The sequence below is a fragment of the Anas acuta genome, chromosome 12, assembly GCF_963932015.1.
Source record: "Anas acuta chromosome 12, bAnaAcu1.1, whole genome shotgun sequence".
In the NCBI taxonomy this organism is placed as follows: Eukaryota; Metazoa; Chordata; class Aves; order Anseriformes; family Anatidae; genus Anas; species Anas acuta.
In genome coordinates this window covers 13,647,683-13,671,926 of record NC_088990.1, presented here as the reverse complement: position 1 = coordinate 13,671,926, position 24,244 = coordinate 13,647,683, and the positions used below count along the sequence as shown (strand labels likewise).

The following is a 24,244-nucleotide window of genomic DNA, read 5'->3' as shown; positions in this document are numbered from 1 at the left end:
AAGCAAGACTTACAGCAATTTTTACATTCACTTAACATAGCTGGGTAGAAGGAAAGGCTTTCAAACTTTACTAAGTTGCTACAGTTCACACAGGAAAGCAGGCAAATAGTTATATTATAGTCAAACAACCTGCAGGATCTAAATAAAATAAAATAAACATTCAGTGAAATGCAAGGCATCTTCATTATGGGCTGAGATTATGATCATCAGATTCTACCATAAAGGAGTCTCAGGAATTGGCAGGAGTTTTTATGACTGACAGAAGAGGTTTAAGAATTAAAAAACGTGGATATATTCACTCCAGGAAAGAAAGATACTAAACAGTGGTACTTCATTGCTTAAAATACACCACTATTTATTAAAACAGGGATTTAATACAGCTTGATGAGAAACAGCATACTCTGTAGAACAAGCATAAAACTACAATTTCTCCAAGCTTCAATGTAAGCAAACTGTTTATATCTGAAAATATATTGTTTTAAAAACTGACTGAGCTAACAAGCAAACCTCTCTTAGGGTATACATTATATTGTTTGTACATTTGAAATATATGCTCCTGATTAAATACAGGGAGCCAAATGGGAACATGGGTTTTCAAAAGGCTTAGAATACATATATCTATTTTTCTGTATTATTAGAATTTAAAACCTATCATCTGTATCTTTTACTTCTACATTCTTTCATTGAGAAAGAGATGCTGAAAAAGAGGAAAAAATAATAAAAGAAGTAGAAAGAAGTATTTAGCACCTGTCAGACTGTTATAAATCCCATTATTAAGCTAGGAATCACATTACTGTGTAAAATAGATGATTTGAAAGCCTTCAGTAATTTCAGGAACAAGTTTTAGTCAGTTTACAGTGCTTGCTGGATCTGCTGCCTGTTGGAAGCAGTGAGAAGCACACGCCACATTCAAGGGGGCTTGCATCTGATTCGCCATTCAGCAGCCAAAACATACGTTATCTGAATTACTGTAATAAAACTGAAAACAGACCGGACTACTTCCTTGCATATCTGTGATGTGACAGTCGCTATTTTCCAGGATAAAACATCTACAGCTTTCTGTTACTGCAGCTTGTAATCCACAACTTTGCTAGCTGTTGACACAGATTTATATGCATCCCAGCACTGTGTTGAGATAACACACAACAGTAACAACTTAGCTACTGTTCTGCTATGACATCCTACTCTCCCAGATTAGTACGGGAGCTTGCAGATGTCGCTTGCATCAACGCAATAGCAAATTTTTGTTTAAGTTGATGCCCCAAGAAGCTTCATGATTTGAAGGCCTATTACTTGCAAGATGCAGCCACAGTTATTCTGTGTAAAGTCTACCAAATGTTTTGCTTTCTTTCAGGTAATAAACAGCTCTCTGCTTTTTCTACTCATAATGGCAAGCGAATCAGTTAAACGTTATCATGGCTGCAATTTTTAAATCGTAGCAAATGTCAGGTTCATCTTTAGCTCAGCAAACAGAGATACTGATAATCAGACGTGCTGCACTTTATGAAATCTCACTACACAGAGTAAGAGACAATGCCCTATTTTCAGCTCTCATACACTTTTTTTTTTCTTTCAACTCTTTGGGGGAAAAGAGCTCTCACCTCTGTTGCTAGTAATGGAAGTAACACAGCTTAAGAAAAAATGAGACATCCAGTCTGAAGCAGCCCCTAATGATTCTCATTGCATAACTGATGAGGGCGTAAAAGTTATCAAAACAAGGTTCATGTGGGGTTACAAGTTACTAAGGTTTTCAACAAATGATCTTTTATAGATATTACAGAGTGTTTAGAAAATGTGCTATCACATCCACTGCAAAGCTTCAATTAAAATAATCCATCTAGCATTTATTAGCCAGTACCAAAAATGAGTATTTGTGAAGATCAATATCAGTTAAATCTTTTTAAAGACCTTGACCACAAATGAAAAGAAAATTATTCTCCTACAATAAGTAATAACATATATTCAGAATGGATTCCCTCATTTCAATAACTTTTTATGATGTTAAAATTGAGAATCCTCCAATTTATGCTTCTATATTAGCAAGACTTTCCTTTACTGTATCTTACTCCATGATTTTGGACTTTTTTCCCCCAAGTCCACCATGGGAATAAAAAATGTATCTTAGTTTATGTCTCAAAATTTTATCTTCTACTTTATATCAATCATACACCTCATTTAACATTTCATGCTGACATACATATATGATAAAACGTGACAAAATTCTCTGTTAATCACAATTGTTATGACATGTTGCCTGCAACCAGTCCAACCTGTAGATCTTCATCAATTAATGGAAACAGAATCAGAACAGTGAAGGTCATCATTCTTTTAAAACAAGGAGGTGGACTGTCTGGCATGAAGTTGCTGATACAGACCTGCAGGTAGGGACTTGGCTGAGAACTCTTTCCAGGCTGTAAAATAGTTTTCCATGAAGTAAGTGCCAAGCAAACATTGGATATCATTTTAGAGCTTGAGTAAGAACAATTTTGCTAAATTTTGGTGTTTCATGAAATAGTGTTGTGGAGAAGACAGGAAAGTCTGGATTGGCAGCTTTTCCTACACCTGAGCTCTGGAAATACACAATTTGCACCCACAGGGCAGGATCTCTTAATCGTTTAAAACCTGAGTTACAGTATTTAACTTCTGTCCCTCTATGGATAGCCTAGATTAGAGATGCAATAAAGGTCACAACAGCCTGGTGCTGTCTGAAAGCAAGTGAAGAGGATCACCCAGCATTTGGCCATTTCCAGCTTGTAAAGGATTTCATTGGTGCAGGCACTGTGGATGGTTTGAGAGCCTGGAGGTCCAGGTGTGAACAACTTCCTTGTGAGAAAATCCTAGCAATGTCCCACCACACTGCTAAGATCCACACATGGTACAGAGAGCACCATACAAAAATACCCTAATGCCTTTAGTATGGGATGACAATATTTTATGTGAGAAATAACAGCCTAAAGCAGTCCTATCAGAAAAACAAACCAAATGAATTGTGCACGAAGAAGTTCCCAACCTGGAAACAGTATTTGTAGGGGATACAACAAAAGATGAATTTAAAATTGCTCTTGCAACAGTGGGGAAAGCCTAATACACTGGTATCTATTTTGGCAAAACTTCTTGTGCTACAGTGTCAGAGAACTGGTACTACTGACTAGACTTCTCTTCCTCTAGATAACAATATCAAAGGCATTATGAACAGATTGGTTAATTACTCCAATATACAGAGGGGTATGACATGGCATGCTGGTTTGGTGCTGAGGAATGTATCAACTGAGCAGAGATTCAGAAATAGTGCATATTCTGACTGAACAGGCTGCACTGCTTCCTACCGCTATTTGCCACAAATGAAAGAGGCAACGATTTCTCAGATAGAGAGCCCGTCTTTTGTGCTACGTATCATGTACCACACAAAATGCACTACTTTGTTTTGACATATTTAAGAATTCAATAAATTTGAACTCTGTTTCTGACGTATCAACCTGTATTTGGCAACCATTTTTTTCTCCATTTAAATCATCCTGAATACTATGGAGTTACTAACATGGCAGAATTACACTCCACATTCACTTCTTCAATGAGAGTGCATCAGGTGATTAAAGATATTTAAGCTGCCTTTCAAATCAGTTACACTATAGCTTTTGATCTAAAAGTGAAAGGCAACAGTTTTGAAATCTGCAAGTTCATTCCTCTCATTTCTTTCCATGCTCAAAAGAACAACCTGGAAACCGAGAACCACCAGCACCTTTGGATAAAATCAAAAGCGTTGCTGTTATGTGATCAGACATCTTGATGTGACTGTGAAGAAAAATGCTCAACCCTCAGAAATTATTTTGCTACAAAGTACAGATGCTCTTGAAAGAAGTACTTGCACAGTGCTGTATTATTTTGGGGTACAAAGATCTCTAGTATCTTGGGTTAAGCATAGGCCTGCTTCAGAAATTGCAAATATAATATTACTCACTCTTGTAGCTAGAATTATTATTCCTCTAAGAGAAAGATGAATTTTTTTAGTATGCATTTGACTTCTGGCAGTGCTGTCCTGGAATGTAAAATGCCAAGTTGGCAGCTTTCAGAAAGGGAAATTTCAATAAGTTGGGATGGTCTCTTTGGGCTCATATTTCTTGTAGTTCTTTTTCCATGTGCCTGTGTCCCTGAGTTACCAGCAACAACTTTTACCTGCAGCTTTGTTTCTTAATTTATTTTGTATTAATTTTTGTTCTTCAGCACTAGCATCACTTCTCCCTTCGGGCATTCATTGTCAAGTTCTGTCAGCATCATCTTTCCCTGAAACATGTAACAGTCTAATAGTGGCAGGTTCTAATGCATGGACCTTGAAGCTCTGAAATTTAGACTTTGACAGAGCCAGGCTGTCCAAGTCTGCAAAAGTCCAGATTTGCTGACAGAAATGTACCAAATGCACACTCTCCTCAGCCTCAGTTAGGTTCCAGTAATGTGCATTTTGCATTAGAAAATTCTGACAAATCTAGTAATACTTTTCTTTTCATAAAATATCATTCCCTTACTTGCAATGGTATTTTAAAGAACAAGAGCTGAATTTGGCTGTGCAAAAAAACAAATCAATTAAGACTTGGTTTTAGTTGATAATATCTCTTGAAGTCCTTAGGACTGGTCATTGAAAATTAATAATGACAAAACCCTCTCTGTAACGATGAGTAAAGGAGATAAGGTTTTTAATTCTCATAAATGACTTACAAGAATCAAGACACAGTGTGGGTAACTGAATACAATTCAGTGGTGAAAGGGTGAGCAGAGTGAATTTCCTGTACTGTTTCTCTACCAGTTATTGCTGTGCAACTAAGACGGGTTCTGTTTAATAATCTCACCAGAATGCTCACTTCCATGAACGCTGTGTTGGCAAGGAGTTACACCAGCTGCTGCCTGATGAACATATTAGAGATGAGAGACCAAATGCACCTACCTTCCATTGACAGCAAAACACAGTTGACATATTCCATGCAACACTGCTGTGGCATTTTGTAGAAAAGTTGCTATTTTTGGATTCTCATCAATGGGGCCTTGAACGGAGAGGAAACAGCAACACAACTTGTCTATCAATCCTATGTTCACCACATAACTAGAAACAGATGAGAAATTGTATTAAAAAACAGTCCTGTGACAGTTTTGATGACTTTACAAAGTAATTTCTGCTCCTCTACTATCAAATCATACAAAATGTGGGTTATGATTTCTTAAAGGGTTCAATAAAACAATTCAAATTACAGTAACTTAAAATCTGGTACTCTGTAGCTAGCAGTAGTTTTTGTTAGGAGAACTGTCTGTTGCACGATAATTTATATTATACTGTACAAGAAAGATGAATGTAAGTGTTTATTTTACCATAGTCCTAGAAGGACAATGGAATTTTGCCATAGTTAAATGATTTATAATAGTCTTGATAGCTCTGCAGCAGCACAATTTCTTTTTAGCATGAAGAGTTGAACTTGGTAGAACACACTAACTCAAGACGACAATGATGTTACACAGATAACGTTTTATTGCAATACGTATATCATAACAACTACTGCCCAGCTTTTTTTTTTTAATTATTTTTTATTTTTCTTTTTCTTTCTAGACTATGTGCAACAGTCTAACAGTCTTTTAGTGCAGACTAAAAGAACACACAGGTAACAACCTCCCACTATCAGGAAGGATCAGAAAGCCTCCTCAGGAGCTCAACCAAAACTCAACACAGAGAAAACCATGTTAGTGACTTCATTTCTTTTTTAAAACAAAAAGCTACCTTTTTCTTTCATATTATCAGAGTAGGTCACATCACCACCCTCTCTGTTGATGAAGATTCTTTGAATTTCTAAGAGCTTGGAAACCCATGCCAAAAATTGTTTGTCCCTGTACACTGACACCAAGTTCTGTCTATACCAGCTATTCTCACAATTGGATCATTATTGATACCACTTAAACAGTGCACATGGGTCTTTTTTTTTTTCCACATCACTTTGCTGATATCACCTTTTTCTACCACAAACATTCAGCTTCTCAGACTTTACCCCATCTCAACTGTTCATTCTGCTGACTATGTGAGATCAACTTCCTTTGTGGAGACAAATTTCAAGCTTCAATCACTTCTTTCTCCTGTTTCTTTGATTTTCCTTGTTTTCCTCCACTCCACTTTTAGCAACTGGGAGAAATCTCTTGTCAAAATCTGAAGAACTGCTTTTATATTCTGTGACTTAATCTGACTTCATAGACATGAGGAACTAGGATTGCTTTCAGACACGGATTTGCTGTTTTTACACTGACAGTCTGTTCTAAACATTCCTATTATTGATATTATTCCATCCTATCAGCTAGTCTACCTACTTGCTTGTCAGCTCCACTTGTTAGAGACTATGGGATTCCCTGGGATGGAAACACCATTGTCTGCATGTTTCTACGACATAAAGTGCATCCTGATGCGATTGAAGTATGGCATATTATTAAAGTAATGATACTACTAAATAAAGATTCATTAGATCATGAATGTCCCATGTGGCTATACAAATACTAATTAAAAAAAAATTTCTTCCACATATCTTACAGTCTGATTTTGAAAAAACGTGGACTTTTAAGATTAGGGAAGAAAGTCTCTCCACTTTCCAGGTATCCTTCTTGCTCAAAGACTAACCTCTCTTCAGGGCTAGACTTTCTGCCAAAGCTTAACCTGCTGACACAAAGCTTTTAGAAGCAATGAAAGTAATTTAGAATAAAAATACACTGTGTGTAAAGCAAGAAGTCAGTCTGCAATACGAAAGATCCTTACCGCTGCTGAAATACAGCAGTTAAAATAGCTCAGGTAAGTTTGATTTTTCTGTTTAGCAACATGAAAGGCTACTAGCATTAGATTTCTTGCAGGTTTTGATCTAAGCGATCCACCTGATCATACAAGTGATAAACACGCTCTCCAGTACTAGCACAGTGATTCCAGGAACAGAGCTGGGTGTTAGATACATCACAGTCACAGAGAAATGCTGAGTGCTGGAAATCTCTCCGTGATATAGGAGGGGAAAGCAAGAAGGAGAAAATAAAATGCAGCTAACACTGATAGACAATTACTTACAAAAAGGCACAAGTATTCTAGTCAATGCTCTTTTCCTTTTTTCCCTAGGAAAAACGTCTGACTTCTACAAAATGTGTTCATTGTCCACCTTACTTTACACCCTTACCTGGATACCAAGTGGTGTCAGCAGCCACTCTTTTAGCAGAGAAGGAATAGCTGCCAGCTTTCAGTCTATTGGGACTACTCTCTAAGGGCACCTGGGTCAATGATAGACACACGAAGCACTGCCTTCCTTGAAGCTGAACATACAGACGAGTGGAATGTCAAAGCTCTCTAACCTATTGTCTCCATCTCAGTATTTTCACCCACAGTAGCATAGTTTCAGTAATTTGGCTACTCTTTTGACACCCAGCATGTAAACAATTGTTTATGCATCAGGTCTAGTTTTCCCATATAGGAGAAAAAAAATTGACTTTCCTCTTTCTTCCCCAATTTTCCTAAAACTCTCATTTAATCAATTCCATAAGGATACACGATACAATGACCTGGAGGTGAAAGATTCTCATTAATAATACAATCTGTCTGTTTTTGACTAGTTTGAAATGCCTACTCTTTTTTTTCGTAATTGCACTATTACCTTGTCATCGTGCCTTTCTTTCTCCATTTATAAACAGATCCCTTAAAGTGCCTCAGGTGAGGGACCCAGCTGGATTCTCACATGTCTTCCTAGCTTAAGGGTATACCTGTGCTTGGCCCAGCCAGTGTCAGATGTCTGTTCAGCAGCAATATCAATAAGCAGACCTCCCACCCTCCCATTCCTAAATGGGGAGAATACAACATCCTGAAATTTCACACTCTTTCAAAACCTGTTTGGGGAGAAAGCAGGCTACATAAGAACAATTAAGTTTTAGAGGTCACTGGTATCTATGGCAACTGTTTGTTTTGCTTTCCTCCTCCAGCTGTCCTTTCTTGTATCCATCAGCATCACACCAGACTTTGAAAAGCCTGAAAATTCTTCCTGTGCCACAGTTTCAGTAGCATGCCACCAGTATTTCACTTCAGAAGGCTGAAGATGCACTGATGACTATTTATATTATTTACTACTGAAATGATACACGTTTAGCAAACAGTATATTGTTGAATAATGCATTTCTTACTTTACTTACTAGGCATTAGCGATAAGCAAAGGGATTTGTCTTTAGCTTTATAATGCCTACACTACTTAATAAAATCATAACAAACCCCAAAGCACACTCACAACCACGAACTTGATTGAAACAGAAAAAGAATGGATCATTTGGGTTAACCGTGACACATATACACTGGAAATTCAGTGAACAGGAGCTTTCCATGTGAAGTTGCTGTGGGCCATGAGGCTGTATATAATTCAAAGACTTTAAAGTCGTGATACATTTATTATCATGACAGAGTATAAGCAGCCTTAGAAATGTATTCTGAGCATCTGCTAACAAGAACAGTTTTTTGTTTTTTTTTTTTAAGGGTTATCAGAATAACTACTAGCAATGAGAAATTGCAGGAATTTAGGATACATTAAATGCCACAACGAAAAAGTCAGTCTATTAAAAAAAGTACTTGGTTAAAGTACCTTTTTTAAAAAAAGATCTATATAAAAGTATCTAATTTGTAGAATTTGATGCCACAAGAAGTCATTCAGGTAAATATTGTAGTGGGGTTCAAAAATAAATGGGCTAGCTAATCATACAGCTTTAGGGTGTTTGCAGTCATGCTTACCAAATTTTGAGGTAATACATTAGATTTCAGGCATGCAATCTAATTCATGGGTGTGAGATCATCAAGTGTAAGTATCAAAAAGGAATGCTACAATTTCTTATCGTCAAATTTATACTTTAGAAATAAGAGATTTCAAGATAAAGTAATTTTCTCACTCACTTTTCTGCAGTACTTCAAGAATACTTCACCTGTAAGCTTTACAGTCATGATGTATTTTATTTTTATAGCATCCCTGTATGCTGAGGAGCTGGAATTACCCACATTTTCCATGTAAGAAACAGAAGCACAAACACACTAAATCTATGTATGTCTTATTTTGTGTATTTGAGAGACCTATGATCTTGTTTTAACAGTATTTGGCATTACATAGGACATCATATATTCTGAAGTATAGCTCCCACTGACTTGCTGTTCAACGTGCTCAGCACTGCTGTAAATCAAATCCGGCTTTCAAGTTAGGATTCATAAATTAGTGAACATGCATAAAAAGTTTAAGAGATTTTGTGTAGCACTGCATAGGAATGTTATGTCACACAAAGGACTCAATCCTGTTCTCAAACTCAACATTCAACAATCAAACAGAAGTCTACATTTTTCCTTTCTACCAACCTGATCTGTCTTGCTAGGTACTCTCCCACTTTAGCAATACAAGATGCAGTGGTTTTAAAATCAGTTTCCCTAATTATGGATGAGCTCTCTCCTCCTCAGGAGCTGTATGAAAAACTTTATGTGAAAACTGTATGAAAAGCTGTACTCTGAGAACTACCTGAAAAGTAGCATCTAAAATCTAGCCCCAGCTGTACTGTTGATCTAATACAAAGATATTCTCTCTACCTTCAAAGCCTGAGGGAAATTCCTTTTCAACGCAGGCAGCTCATGAAGGCTTTAATTACAAACTTGAGTATACCAAATTAAATAGTTATCATGGGGACAGCCACAAGTCAAAATAACTTTTTTTTTGTCCAGGTTCAAGTCTTTTTTTTTTTAAACCAAAGAACTAGAACGTTTCAAGTAAAAATGAGCAAAACAATGCATTTTCTTTTACTCTACTACTAGATTCACTGAGTTATTTTGATTGAAATTTTACTTAAGGCATATCCTTAGAAAGGAAAATTGCTATTAAAATATAGATCCGTCTAAGAGCTGAAATCAAATTATAGAAATTATTGGGTAATCTTTGTAGCAGGAAGTACATATTGTATGGCAAACTGACATGAAGGCATGCATGTTATCCAGAATCACAAGGGGAAAGGGCATACAGTCAGGCACAGAGAATTCAGAAAAAATACGGAAAAAAGGAACCTGACTCCATGCTAATCGGGGAAGAAACCTACAGAAAGGACACAAAAAGGAAAAAAGGTATAGAAACCTAAATTGTTAGGATGCTATATAAGCCATCCAGCAGCTAAAAATGTTAGGATTAACAAGGTCTGTGGAAACCAAGAAAAAGTGCAGAGTATGGAAGAGATTAACACTGGGGCTCATTTTATTTGTCTAATGGTTTAGATGAAAGAACACAACTGAAGTGATATTTGCTACTAGGACTAATTCCAAACAGCCTATTAATGCACAAAGAACTTCTGAAAGCCAGTGTAAATAAATTCATCTATAAAATGTCACTCAAAAAACAATGCATTTTTACCTTCCACAGATATACAGTAATCCTGATATTTCTCTATGCAGAAATATAGAAATATCTCTTTTTCTGCATGAATATAAAACTTCAGAACTAAAAGATTTCTGGTTTTCAGTATTTGTCTTAATTTTTTGAAGAACTTTTTGATTGAGAATTTAGCACTTCACTAGACTGACTTTTGACTACACTACACACACACACTACTTTTACTAACTTAAGAATTAAAGAAGTTTGTTCCTTTCTTAAATTAATGTAATTTTAATCCTCTGTAATAAAGTAGGATTAAAAACATTTCAAAATGTTTTTTAAACCTGATCAGGTCTTGGACTCTGCTGTTGAAGGCTTCCACTTGTGAGGATTTGCTCTTCACTTCCTGTATTATCTTCAGTGCTGTAGAGTAGTTGTTCCCATCTGGGAAGCTGGAGATTAGGCATCTGAAAATCATGGCAGTTATCCTCAGAAGTCCTGTTGTTAGACCTTCAAACACCTGCTTATTTGCACTTCTTCCTGAAGTAGCATTATGGTCATCTGGAACATTAACCTAAGGAAAAAAAAAAAAAAAGAAAAAGGACAGCTACAATTCAGTAAGAATAACCAAAGTTCATAGAAAAGCACTAAGAAAGTTGCATGTGAGTACAGCAAAATTAAGTAGCATATTCTAGCAGTACTGAAAGACGTTTAAGTATTTCAGGTAAAAGAAAGGGTCTATACTCCTCTAAACAGATACTATCATTTGAAATAATAAATCAATTCAAAATAGCATTTAGTACATGAGAACTGAAGGAAGCTTTACAGTGGTAGAGTATTTCATCAAAATGGTTTTTGTACAATATACATACACTGAATTTTTGATAAGTCACTAGCAAAACATATTTTTTTAAATAACTGAATAAATGAACTAATGAAATAGTTGATTTTGAGTACTACACTGTGTTGTCACAAAGACATATGTCTAGGATACAGAAGTGTTGAGTAATACAGAGAAAAGATTCCTCTTCTGTGGAAGGAACAGCCTTCACTGTTGCACAGCTATCCCCTGCTTGTCTCTGGAAAAACAATGTACCATTAACTGGCTACTCAACATCCCTGCAAAAATAACTATTTTGGAAGACATACGTTCTTGTGATAGACCAAACACATCTGTAGTTCTTCAGAGAAAAAGGCAATACACTTTTTGGCAATAGGAATGATCTTTGCAATGAGATGTAATCCCTGATGGACTTGTAGCATTGATGAGGCATATTGGAGAATGCAATTTTTTTCCAGTCTATGAAGTGGTATTCAGTTAGCTTCCACCTGATGACCATGGCACTTGTCAATCACAGATGATAATCACAGATGAAGCACAACACGCAGCTCTCACTGAAGAGACCTCAGAAGAACAGAACTTATTTTTCCCTAATCACTAGTATTTATCTAGAGCCCACTGTTAAAACCAGCAGAGATGTTCAGATGTACAGCATGTAAATCTGAAAACCAATCTATATGCAGGATCCAAACACCTGTGAAGAAACCCTTGTGGAATGTTTTTTGCTTGTTTTCCCCATTTCTGCAACCCAAGATAATTTAGACCAGCTGAAACTCTGCCCTGTTAGACGAACAGGGAGAAGCCTCCAAACAGTAAGCGTGGTGTGTGGGGAAACTGGGCAGTTTTACAGAGAGAGCATTGGCAACACAGCTACATCAATCAAGACACAGGGGTCCCAGCTACGTTCATTGTGCTTACCAGCGCTGGACTCCATGTACCAACAGACTTCCTCGGAGGCAATTTTATAAGAAAACCTGAGACTTTCCACACCATAACCCGTAATCAGTATCGGCTGAAATTTTATTTTCATTCCAGGTTAAAATCATTTATACCTGCTATATATGCGAGTGAGATCACAGGAAATTGTTCCTCCCTGTATAGGTATCAGTAGGGATTTGGTAACACTTGGTGACAAAGAACAACATGCACATTTCTTTATTATTCATTAGCTCTGAGCCTTCTGTTGGTACTTAAAACTCATTGTAGTAGTCTGTTCCTGGTGATAAGCCAAGTGAGCAAGTGAGAAGTCTTTAGCTGCTTATTCAAGTTCAATAGGAAAAATAACTAAGTCACTCCACTAACTTCTGCTGAGCAAAATAATTCATTCATGCCTAATGATTCCAGTTGCCTGCTGAATAGATGGATTAGGCTTTGTAAGGTATCAATCAATTTAAATGTGGCAACTTTGTACTAGGAACACAAGATCTTAAAAACAAGGCTAACAAATGTTATTCGTTGCTTTCTCACCTACGCTAAAAAAAAAAGTATTTATAACACATTGCTTAAAAGATTTAATAATATCTTGCAGTAGGCCGTTCCGGTTGCTGTAATGAATATACTGTAAACAGATAAAGTCTGTTTTTTCACTTCTAGTTGGATGTATGAGAACTCTATATTCTAAATATAGAATTCGTAGTTAGATAACTTCATGCTTCAGTATAAAACTTCTCCTCCTAATTTGGAAAATAAATAGATATGACACAGTATAATTCATTACTTACTACAGATCTGTTTTTCACATTTGACTTTTGGGGAAAAATGTGTATATTGTGGGTGTATTAATGCAAAGTGAGAACAAATGCATTTTTTTCTGTGGTGTTATGTCAGAGAGGAGAGAAAAGGAAATACTGTTTTACAGAGAATAGGAGAAATTGAGCTTCATTCCTACCTTATTTTCCCTTTATATGAACTCAATGAGCAACAAAAGATCAACTCTTACTGAAGAAGTAATTAATAGAAGAGTGTGAAAACCTGTCAAGATTTATGTTCAACATTAACTGGGATGCTTGGAAAAAGTGATGTATTACTGCATGTTGATTATTGTTTTGAGCAAGAGGGTAGGAAATCATAAGATGTAATAGTATAATTGTGAAAGCTTTCAAGCTCTGATTTGTGTTTGTTGATTACGACAGAAGTTAATGATATTCATAGAAACTATTGTTTGGTTTTGGATAAGTAAACACTAAAACACTCCCCACTTCTATTTAGAAGGTTTAAGAGGTTTAACAATTTAACTGACAAATCTACAAGTAACTACATACCTAAAATGACCTGTCAAGTAAATTGGTATAAAGCATGTTTTAATTACAAGGGAAACACAGGAAAAACATAACCAGTGTTCAGTCATCTGACACATTCAACATCTCATCAGTACTTTACCATTTATGACGACCACCCAGACTGGACATCATCAAGACTCTTACTTGCTTTAAATCAGTTCTTGACACAAAAGGCTCTGATGACCAGATTCTCAGTTCTGGTACAGTCTCCATAAAAGAGTTCAGTCATTCAGCAGAGAATTCCCCTTGTGCAGGGAATCCCTTGTTTGTGCAGAGCTGCTGTAAGCTCTTCAGCTGTGCCCAGCATCTAGGACTTAACCCGGCAAGATGCTGAACAACATGGCCCCAGTCCAGTAAAGCACTTAGGCACACATTTAATATAGCTAAAAATGCTACTCCATTCTGACTCATGTCACCACAAGCACTCCTGTATATTGATGTGCCTTTTTTTTTTTTAACTAACAAAAATATACAGTTTCCAGTTAGCAATGTAGAGCTATCACTGAAAACTCATTTATGTTTTTATTTTTCCTGTAGACAGTATAATCCTTCACAGCCATGAATCCTTTCAAATATTGAGCTGTTAAACCTAAATGGAAAGTTCAAGTTTTTTAAAGCATTCAATTGCTAGTCATCACTGGGCTTGCCTCAAAAACATTCTGGAAAGTGTATGCTTTAAAAATAGTATTTACAGGATGTTGGACTTTCAGTGTAATAGCTAGTGAACAGAAGAAATGGAAACTGCATGGGAAGTCTACAGGCTTCAGAAGGTACAGATAAAGCTTTCACTTTTTTTTTTTTTTTTTTTTTTTAATACAGTTGATTTTCTATCAATGATCCTTTGGTAGCCATGCTCTCATTGGAAACCAAAAATTGTTGTTCTTCAAGTAGTATTTTATTTGAAGAGAAATATATTACACCTGTGTAAAGCAAATGAACATTTTGCCACCAATGAAAAATGATTGTTTTAAATCTGATTCTTTAAAATGGACAGCCCTGAGTTTTAGGAAGTGAAGCTGACATTGAATCATATTTGGAGGCATAAAATAAAAACTATAATCTCCTTATATTACTTGAAAGTAAGGTTGATACTTGCTGCATTTAAGAATATATTTAAAGCTTTTTCAAAACTTGAATCTTTCTGTATTCAGCAAATATTAGCACAATCTGTTAAAACCTTGCAAGTGTATGTTCTCTTTTTTACTCCCAGTATTGCTTGTGGTTTATTTTCCCACTGTATGTAGGAAGATACATGAGAGAGGCAGCACCGTACAGCTCATTAAACTCTGAACACTGCAGGCAGTTAAATGCTTTGGGGAGGGGGGTGTCCTTTAATATTCTGGTGTTCAGAGTTTGATCCAATTAAAAGAAGTGCTTTCCATCTGTCCTATTCTTTTTCTTAAAAACGGAAAACTCAACCTTGATGTGACTTCTTACATTTTCTAGAGAGAAATTGGAGTTAGAAACGCAGCACTTTATTTATTTTGACTTAAATACATATTTCATAGAATTATGAAGATATCCCAGTTCAAGGGCCAACATTGCCTGAAGAGAACATAAGAGACTTTATGTGCAGGAAAGAAAAGTCCACTGTGGATCAAGGGAAACTTAAGGCTTTAATTACAGTTTTGCTGCAATTCAATGGTAGTGTTTGGCAACAGACTGAGAACAGCTTTAAGCATAGTAAATTTCTTTTATGCAGTATTTCTGGCTTCTCAGGTGGCCAAGATTTTCTTAGAAACACCCTCTGTATTTTTTCAGAAGAAGGACTGGTCATTTGTGCAGTGCTACACCGAGAAAAGGGAAGGTGTCTGGCATCGGAATGAATCTTGTCACTTGTGAAGTGCTGAAGGATTTCATCTCTTGTGTAATTAAGCACAGAGCCTGTGCTCTGGCTCACTCTGCAGAGAGCGAGCAGTGTTGTGACTGGCCCAGCACAATACACGCACCTTTCACTAAGTATATTTGAAATCTAATACCTGGAATCCTCTTGGAAAGATTTGGTGAAGAACAATGAGCTGGCAGCTACTTAGGGGAGAACGCACAGGTTGCATTCCTGTTTTCTTTGTTTGTGCCAAGGACCTTTGGATTATCTTTTTAAAGTGTTCATCAACAGTCCTATGGCTTGTTGAGTCTAACAGCATCATTTGAATTATTTAAAGTACGTACATAACTTTTCAATTAACAAACTGCTTGGCTCATGAAAATACATACACACAATTTATAAGTAGAAAACCAAGACTAAATATCTTATGATGAGCAGGTCACTATGAATTAAAAATGAGTTTTCAAATAAAATATTTAATGACATTTCAAATTAAATGAAACACTGGAAAATTAAAACTTCCACAGTCAAAGAGTTCTGCTATTTAACTATGTCAGTAAATACATATTCAGCAACATATTGAACTGACTTAGGTTTTTCAGTATTGAAACACAGCAGAACTGGACACACACAGACAATTCGTAACATTCTGTACTTCAAATACTGCTACAGGGTGAATCAGAGAAGAAAGCCCTGAAAGGGGTTAAAGTGAGAACACTGTCCACTCACTGGAGTTCCTGGTATGTATGCTTCTGTAGAATTTATTAGGAGAAGCAAATATATCTGTTTGTATAGAAGTATAGCACATACAGCTTACCAAATACATACAACAAAAGAATCTTATTGTTTTAATTTCAGGTTTTATTCTCATGCATCCCCTGGAGCTCTTACACTCCAGGTACTCTAATATGTTTGTGAAACACACACACAAAAAGTCTAAATTAAAGTGCTTACATACCGTCAACTGGTGCATCAATAGGTCCATTAGAAAAGTGATCTTATTACTGAAAAGAATATAGGTGCAGTTTTCTGTGCAATTACTACAGGTGAGGCCATAAGCATTTACCGTATTGCAGAGTGACCTAAAAGATCAGGAGTAGAGAAAAGAAGAATATTAATGTTACTCTTTTCTTTGGTCAATTAAGAGCAAATAAATGGAAGACCACCACAAAACTTCCTTTGTCCTTGTATGGACTCTTCCATATGCACGGTTTATATCTAAATAACATGCCTTGGAATATATAAATTTGAAAAGCCTGAACTCTTGTGATATGTGCTAATTAAATTTATTTTCATAAGTATATATATTCATATGCATTCTCATTAAACGCATGCAGGCATTCAGAGTAGAAACCTAGCAAATAATGGGCATGCTGGAAAGACATAACAAAACATAGGAAATCAGTTGATATTCTGCATAATTTGGATATGTAATTTTATTTTTTTTGTGGTTTATGATTGTGCCACACACAAGTAGTCTGTGTATGAGGTCCCTCTCCTAGCACAACCTTCTGGAAAAACACCTGAACGAAGGAATTCACAATACTCTGGGACAAGCTTCAGAGAGAAGCTACTCTGCAGCGCCCATAAATAAACGCAAGGAATGGGGACGATTGAGTAACTTGTACTGAATAAGCAAAACTGAGCAGGTGAAGTTCCTGTCCAAAAGCTTCTACTGACTTACTATGAACTGCACAAACTTGAAGCATTGGTGTGCACCTTTGATAGCATCACTTGACCTACACCTGTAGCTGATGGAAGAGGTAACAGGTTTGCAATGGTCTGAACTGGAAGTCACAAACAACAAGGCACCGACAGCTCCAGGTGTACAAACCATGCTCAGTTATTCTCTGCACCACTTGCACTTACTTACATCTGCTCAAACTGAAATGCTCTCTGAACAGAATTGGTAGGAAAGCTGGGACCAGTCCTATAAACGTACTCCTAGAGAAGATAAATCTGACCAAGCATAACACCATTCCAGAATAAACACAATATCCATTTCTTGAACTTTGCTTACCACAAAAGCTATCACTATTATTATACAAATACACACACACTACACAAATGCATCATAAATATAGACAATAATAAATACAGAGAGTTAGCAAATCAAGCCGTTTGTCTAAAGTAAACTGGAAGGAAAAGAACTTTTTTTTTTCCTGGACATGTCAGGAAAAGTTCAAATAAGCTCCACAGAAGAAAAACTGTGAGCACTGCCAAAAGGTCCTACAAAAGTGGGACCACAACAACTGACAGGTGGCTGTACAGGAGTGATCAAAGCTGCTATCTAATATTACAGCTGTGGACTACTGGAACTTATTTCTTAAGACAGAGTTGAGCGCGATGCTTTACTTTTGCCTGAAACTTTTCCTTTCATTAAAACCAGGAGGTTATTTACATAATAACTGAGGATGGCTGCTTTAGTGACTGCGGTGTTCATTGGTGTGGCGCCTGATTACACAGTGTGGGTCCCCAGACCTGAAATAGAAGCAACTCATATAAAATATATTGCATTTTGCAAACCAAGAAAAGCTGCAAATGCTTAGAGGACAGAAAATTCAGAGTAAACATTTTTCGTGTGTATTTCTGAAATGTCTTTTCTTCAACTTGAGAAATAATTTTGAATTTACAAAGGAAGCACTACTTTTGCTTTGATCTATAAAAATGTAAGGAATGTTTATACTTTTCCTTTCTTATAATTCTGAGTATCACCATATTACCAGTTATATCCACTTTACTGTACTGGGAATTAATTTTACCGTTCCGCCTAATTAAATCAGTTTCAATCTGCTGTTCACATGACTTGAGCACAATATTAAATCATTATTTATTGATAAAAGGCAGGTTCATTTTTGCCTATTTCACCTGATTTTTTACCCTGCAATGATAACACCCATAAAAATTCAATTAGTATGCTTCATAGGCAATTTTTTAAACCTCCCTTGCAACAAGAGTCTCTTTTCCTGTCCTAACTACATATTTATTTCACTTTTCTCAGTAATACTTAAAAAAAAAAAAAAAATCATTAGGCACCTCCTTTAACTTTTTATAGCAGATGATTCCCCTGGTTGGGTGGCTGTTTGCCTGGTGAGAAAGATGGAACTGCATCAGTAATTTCTATTTTCAGCTGAAAAGAAAATCAGCACCTTTTGTTTTATGAGCCATTCTGAAATAAAGATTAATCCTATTTAAATATAAACATTGAAGAGTCAAATATTAACTTGGTAAGTTAACTCATTTTCACAGCACTGCAGTCTGTGAGTTGATCTAGTTAACTCCCTGCAATGTTTTTTTCTTTTTGCTACATGGGGATTTTCATAATTGCAAAAAGGGCCATTTATTTTGCATTTGAAAACACTGAAACTTCCCACTTACACACAGAACAAATTCAACTGTAATAATGCATCATGCTTTTCTATTTCCCAGATGAACCTTATGTCAGAAAAGGTATTTGAATTTTCAGAGACTCAAGTAATGGTTTTGAAAAGGTGCTGTGAGCAAATGGATGTCAAATTAATTTTTCACAACAATAAAGAGGGTTCTTTTAATTGATAACGTAAGCTTGCTAACTACAATTCATCTAAACACAGTCTGATCATAGCACGTTCTGAGCTATGATTCAGTTCCACACTTTTTTCTAAATTCCAAATTGGAAGTGTCAGCACAGAAGCAGTCCCCAGGTGGTTTGCAGTGTTAAATGGCAGATTACAGAGAGCACAACTAATTTCTTTACTTTAATCTTATTAAGGACACAACAGCTGTCAACTGTCACCATTTCTGCACAAGGCCTCTGAGACAAGTGCTGAATGCTGTGAATGTCAAGCAAGAACTTTATTTAAATACCAGTTAAACTCTCTGGGATGGAAAACTGAAAGCAGGCAGTCTTTTTTTTTCTTCTTCTTCTTTCTCTCCTGTCTGAAGTGAATTGCTCTGAAGTACAAATCCCATATCTCAAGAGATGCAAAATTATTTGAAATAGTAAAGGGAGAGCCTCACACGTAAAACAGCTGTTTATCGATTACCAATGTTGCTCTAAACTTCGTATCACACCCGCAAATCAGCTTTACAGCTATGTTAGACAGCATGCACACTTGAACCACAGAAGTCTACCCTCCGATTTAAGGTTTTCCTCTAGAGTAAATCCAATTATAAAAGCACTCCTGATGGTAAACAAACTTTGATCCAATAGAGAAATCTGTCTTAAAACTAGACAAAAACACGTATCTGTGTGTTATTTTCATATTACGTGAATACAATGGAATTGTAAAAGGTTTCATTTTAATCAACATCTCCAAGCTAGATCTCAGCAGTACATATACGATTTTCTTTGATGCCAGCACATCTCCACTGCCAAATTTACCTTATACAAACAAGTTGACAAATCTTAACTTTTATTCAAAATAAAAGCTCGATTTTGCAATTAAATAATACAAACCTAAAAGGTATCAAATTTAGGATGTGTCAATGCTGTTGTAGTAAATGGCTAATTCTTAACCACTTTGAATATTACTAGGTACTCTGGTGTGGAAAAAAATGAGCAGTGTTGGTATTTAAAAGCAGATTGAGACCAAGTGAGAGGTGAGCTGTTACTGAAAAACAGCAGGCACAGTGAGTGCATAGTGGAATAGCTAAAAAATCACCAAGGTAAGAATGTGAGTTGAAACAAAAGTAAATAAAAATTAGTTTGAATGTAAGAAGTCTTGTACTTCACTCTTGGGATCTATGATACATTCAGAAATCCTCAAAAGAATTAGAGGCTCATAATCAATTAGTATTTTGCCTATATTTCGCATTATTTACAGATGCCTGATTAAAAATGTGCACCATCTGCAAAGTCTCATCACAAATAATAGATAAGGCAAAGCTCAGCACCAATTCTCCTTCAAGATGCTTCCAAAAACGGATCATAGATTCATCCTGAAATTTTACTCTACTTATGAAAAAAAACATTGCATGACAAGCAATAATCAATTCCCATGAGTGTCTGCAAGTATGACAGAATCTGAAAGGCTTCCACAGAAGTTCCCCTGTCCCTGGCTTATCAATTATTTCATTGTAGGATTTGGCTCGAGCCAAAAGCTTCGTAACAGTTCACAAAGTCACTTTCAACAATAAAACTCATTTCTGTATTGCATGGTAAGGCAATATTGCTTTGTTCTTGAGCTCTGTGAGCTTGAAATCCAGCTCTGAGACTGACAGCAAGAATTCAGCCTGCAAACAGATCTTTTCCACTTCAGGTTAAAAAAAAAAAAAAAAGTGAACAATCCTACAGAACTGCTTGAATAGTAACAGCACAAGTTACTTCCTTTAATGCATGCTTATAAAGTAAAAATTACAAAGAATGAGCTAGAAACAGTTCTCAGCTCACTATGACTTTTACTGGGGAAAAAAACAACACAAGAGTTTATAACAATCCTATCCACAATATTATATAGGTGCTATTTTCTACTTTTTAAACATCTAATTATGGTTCTACCTGTGTTACCCTGATAGTGTTTTGCCTTAAGTGAATGATATGAGAAGCTGCATGCAACATCATAATAAAGACAGTTTCTGTTATGTCTTAATTTGTAATAGAAATCCTCCTTTGTTCAGTACAACTACTGCTAATTTGTATTTAAAGGTGCTGGTTACCCAAGGAACTCAAAGTACTTTTACAAATGAGAAGTAAACAAATCTTACAAGCCAAGTTTGTCTGCAGATTTGTTACAACTTTTAAGGGCAATAATAGCACTAAGCAGATAAATGAGTTGCCCACAGCAAATATGCAATCAACAGGGGGGACAAGAATCGTGTTCTGGTCTTGATCTTAAATCATGAAATTGTTTTGCTATGCAACTCCCATTTGCTTTTCAGTACATGCTTAAGAAAGATATCAAAAGTCCAAAACTCCTTGAAATTTGGTTGACATTGTTTCTTTTTCTGTGAAGAACTGAGGAAATTTAGGAAAATTACAAAATGCAAGTTTAAGAAATAAGGCAGCTGGACACTAATTTGTATATTAACACCAATAATAAAACCTACTATAATCCATTGCTTTTTCTTATTTTTTGTCAGTGTTTTCTCTGAAGGGAAGAAAAGCTGTCCCAATACCACACGTATCATCTGTCTTATAAATGTCACATCTTTTCACACCATTTGCTGTCCCGCTGGCCTAACCACCAATCTGGACAGTAGTACAAAACAGCAGGCATATTGTTAAATCTTTGATAATAAAGCTTTATCTTGTAGACATGGGATTAAAGTTCTGAGCTGCACCATACTGCCAGGATTTTGGAGAAAGAGAGATGCAGATAATAGCCCACGTAATCTCCTCACCTACTTGTAAATAGCTTAACCTTACCACAAAACAACAGGCATTCCCAATTTAAGATGAGTACACATGGCTAAATTTTGCATGAGCACACAGTTTTCAGAACAGCAGTGTCCTTTAGCAAAGCATAGCTGGCTAAGGGAAGCCAGGAAGGCAATTAATGAAAAGTGTTAATTTAACTTGTTTTGCCTTTAAGCAGAGAAAACTGGTACTTCTTTAGATTCAGAGTTTAAGGAGTCAGGATGTAAATCATTTTAACACAAAGGAGAGAAAAATATCAAACTCATATCAAAAAATAAATAGGCAATACAAATTATTTTCTTCATTTAAAGAAGCCTACAGAGTCTGATCAGTCTCTGTTTTTGAAACTCCTTCAAACATTCGGCATTGAAAGAAACACATTTGAAGAACCTGTCAAATACTCTCAGTGAAATTACTTTCCATACTAATAAGCATTAACACGCTTTCTCCAAAACAGCCACATTTGGACCCGTTTCAAACTGTTCCCAAGAAGTCACAGCCTCTGAAACTACTGCTTGCTCTTGGCAGTTGAGTTGCAGATTCTGCACAAAATACACTCTTCTATATGGGAAAGAGAACCACGGAAATCAAGCACAGAGGGTCTGCATTGCATGCAGCAACACCAAGTTCACTGCGATACCTCTAGCATGCATTACACATGTATTTTCCAACCAAGTTTTTAATACCAAGAAAAGGTTTTGCTAAAATACTTCCTCCTTAGAAAAAGCTAAATAAATGTGCACTGCATTAGAAATTTTCAAAAAGGATCTGGATGGAAAAGAGAGAAAAAATCAGTATTCCTGAAATCAAACGTAAGCTAAAAAGCTACTGTCTAATAAACCTGCATTTAGATCAAGATTCTGTGTTAAATTATGTGCAACCTGTACATCCTCCAAACATACTTCTACATCTACACTACTTTCAGATGGCTATAAAGCTCACTGTTTGGTTCTATTTTCACAAATACCATAAAACCAAAAAGAAACACAAATCATACCACCCAAATAAAATGAATACTAAGGACTTACGATACACGGGACTATTGAGGAAAGTGTGTAACATTTTCTTCTTTAAAAGTTAAACATTTGTTCAATGTCCAAACTAAAGGCCAACTGTTGGTTGAACGCTCTGTTATTTCTTAAGAAAAAAAGCATTTGCAAACAGAATACCTTATGAGAGAGTAATATTTCATTATATCAAAATATTTAAATCAAGCTCAATGCATCAGCTGCTGACAGAACGTCTTAAAAGGCCACTGTCTAGTTGAAATTCTGTTGCCTTAACAGACTTAAACTTGGAGATGAACATTAACTTTTAGAACACCTCACTAAAGAGGCTCTGTCTAGTGTAAAAAGGCTTCTCTTGAAAGACAACGCTTTATCAGATGCGGGCCTTCGCAGAACAAAGCACCAGTACGAGTATTGAAAAAGGGACTTGAGAATCTTTTGGTATTAGACTTGTCTTGTAACCCTAAAATCACAGATGTGGGAATTGGATACCTTCTTTGTTTCAAGAAGTTGAACTGTTTGGACATTTCTGGGACAGGTCTCAAGGATGTTAATGCCGTCATTAAACGAATCCAAACGCAGATAGGCTTGGTTCACTCAGAAGTGCCTCTAAATTTTTTTTAATTAATTTAAAAAAAAAATAGGGAGGTGATCGTCCCCCTGTACTCGGCTCTGGTGAGGCCGCACCTCGAGTACTGTGTTCAGTTTTGGGCCCCTCGCTACAAGTAGGACATCGAGGTGCTTGAGCGGGTCCAGAGAAGGGCGACGAAGCTGGTGAGGGGCCTGGAGAACAAGTCCTACGAGCAGCGGCTGAAGGAGCTGGGCTTGTTCAGCCTGGAGAAGAGGAGGCTCAGGGGCGCCCTTACTGCTCTCTACAGGTACCTTAAAGGAGGCTGTAGTGAGGTGGGGGTTGGCCTGTTCTCCCACGTGCCTGGTGACAGGACAAGGGGGAATGGGCTAAAGTTGTGCCAGGGGAGGTTTAGGTTGGATGTTAGGAAGAACTTCTTTACTGAAAGGGTTGTTAGGCACTGGAACAGGCTGCCCGGGGAAGTGGTGGAGTCACCATCCCTGGAGGTCTTCAAAAGACCTTTAGATGTAGAGCTTAGGGATATGGTTTAGTGGGGACTGTTAGTGTTAGGTCAGAGGTTGGACTCGATGATCTTGAGGTCTCTTCCAACCTAGAAATTCTGTGATTCTGTGACTTTAGTTTTACTACATTTTTCACCTTTGCATGAAAAATACGGTTTATTTATACCCATATAAAGGAATAGCTAGGGAAGTAGACATATCCACAATTTCCAAAGGTGAAAAGTATCAATGTACAGAGGATTCACACAAAGCATATGAATTCCATTTTGTGATTTCTAGCAGCAAACAACACAGTTATTTTTTCAAGAAAGTCTTTCAAAATTTCTATAATGCAGTATGGTTATAATCATTAATCTCTTTATGAATTCATCCACATGTTCTCAATTGTCTATAGTGATTCCTATATGGAGTAATGGAGTATTTTTACTGCTACTTTGCAGCACACGATCTTGAGAAGTGGCAATAATAAAACAGAATAGGAGGAGTCTAACAAATATGA

General features: G+C 36.4%; 1 protein-coding gene across 5 annotated transcripts in view; it reads right to left on the bottom strand.

Moving 5' to 3' along the window:
* Window positions 1–24,244, bottom strand: part of SCAPER (S-phase cyclin A associated protein in the ER) — a 160,228-nt gene that overhangs the window by 28,490 nt on the left and 107,494 nt on the right. For all 5 annotated transcript variants that reach the window (XM_068695860.1, XM_068695862.1, XM_068695863.1 and 2 more), the window contains 3 exons: window positions 16,271–16,394; window positions 10,712–10,941; window positions 4,937–5,092 (listed from right to left, as the gene is read on the bottom strand). In XM_068695860.1, the coding sequence (XP_068551961.1) occupies window positions 4,937–5,092; window positions 10,712–10,941; window positions 16,271–16,394 (510 nt within the window). The remainder of the gene's footprint in view (window positions 1–4,936; window positions 5,093–10,711; window positions 10,942–16,270; window positions 16,395–24,244) is intronic.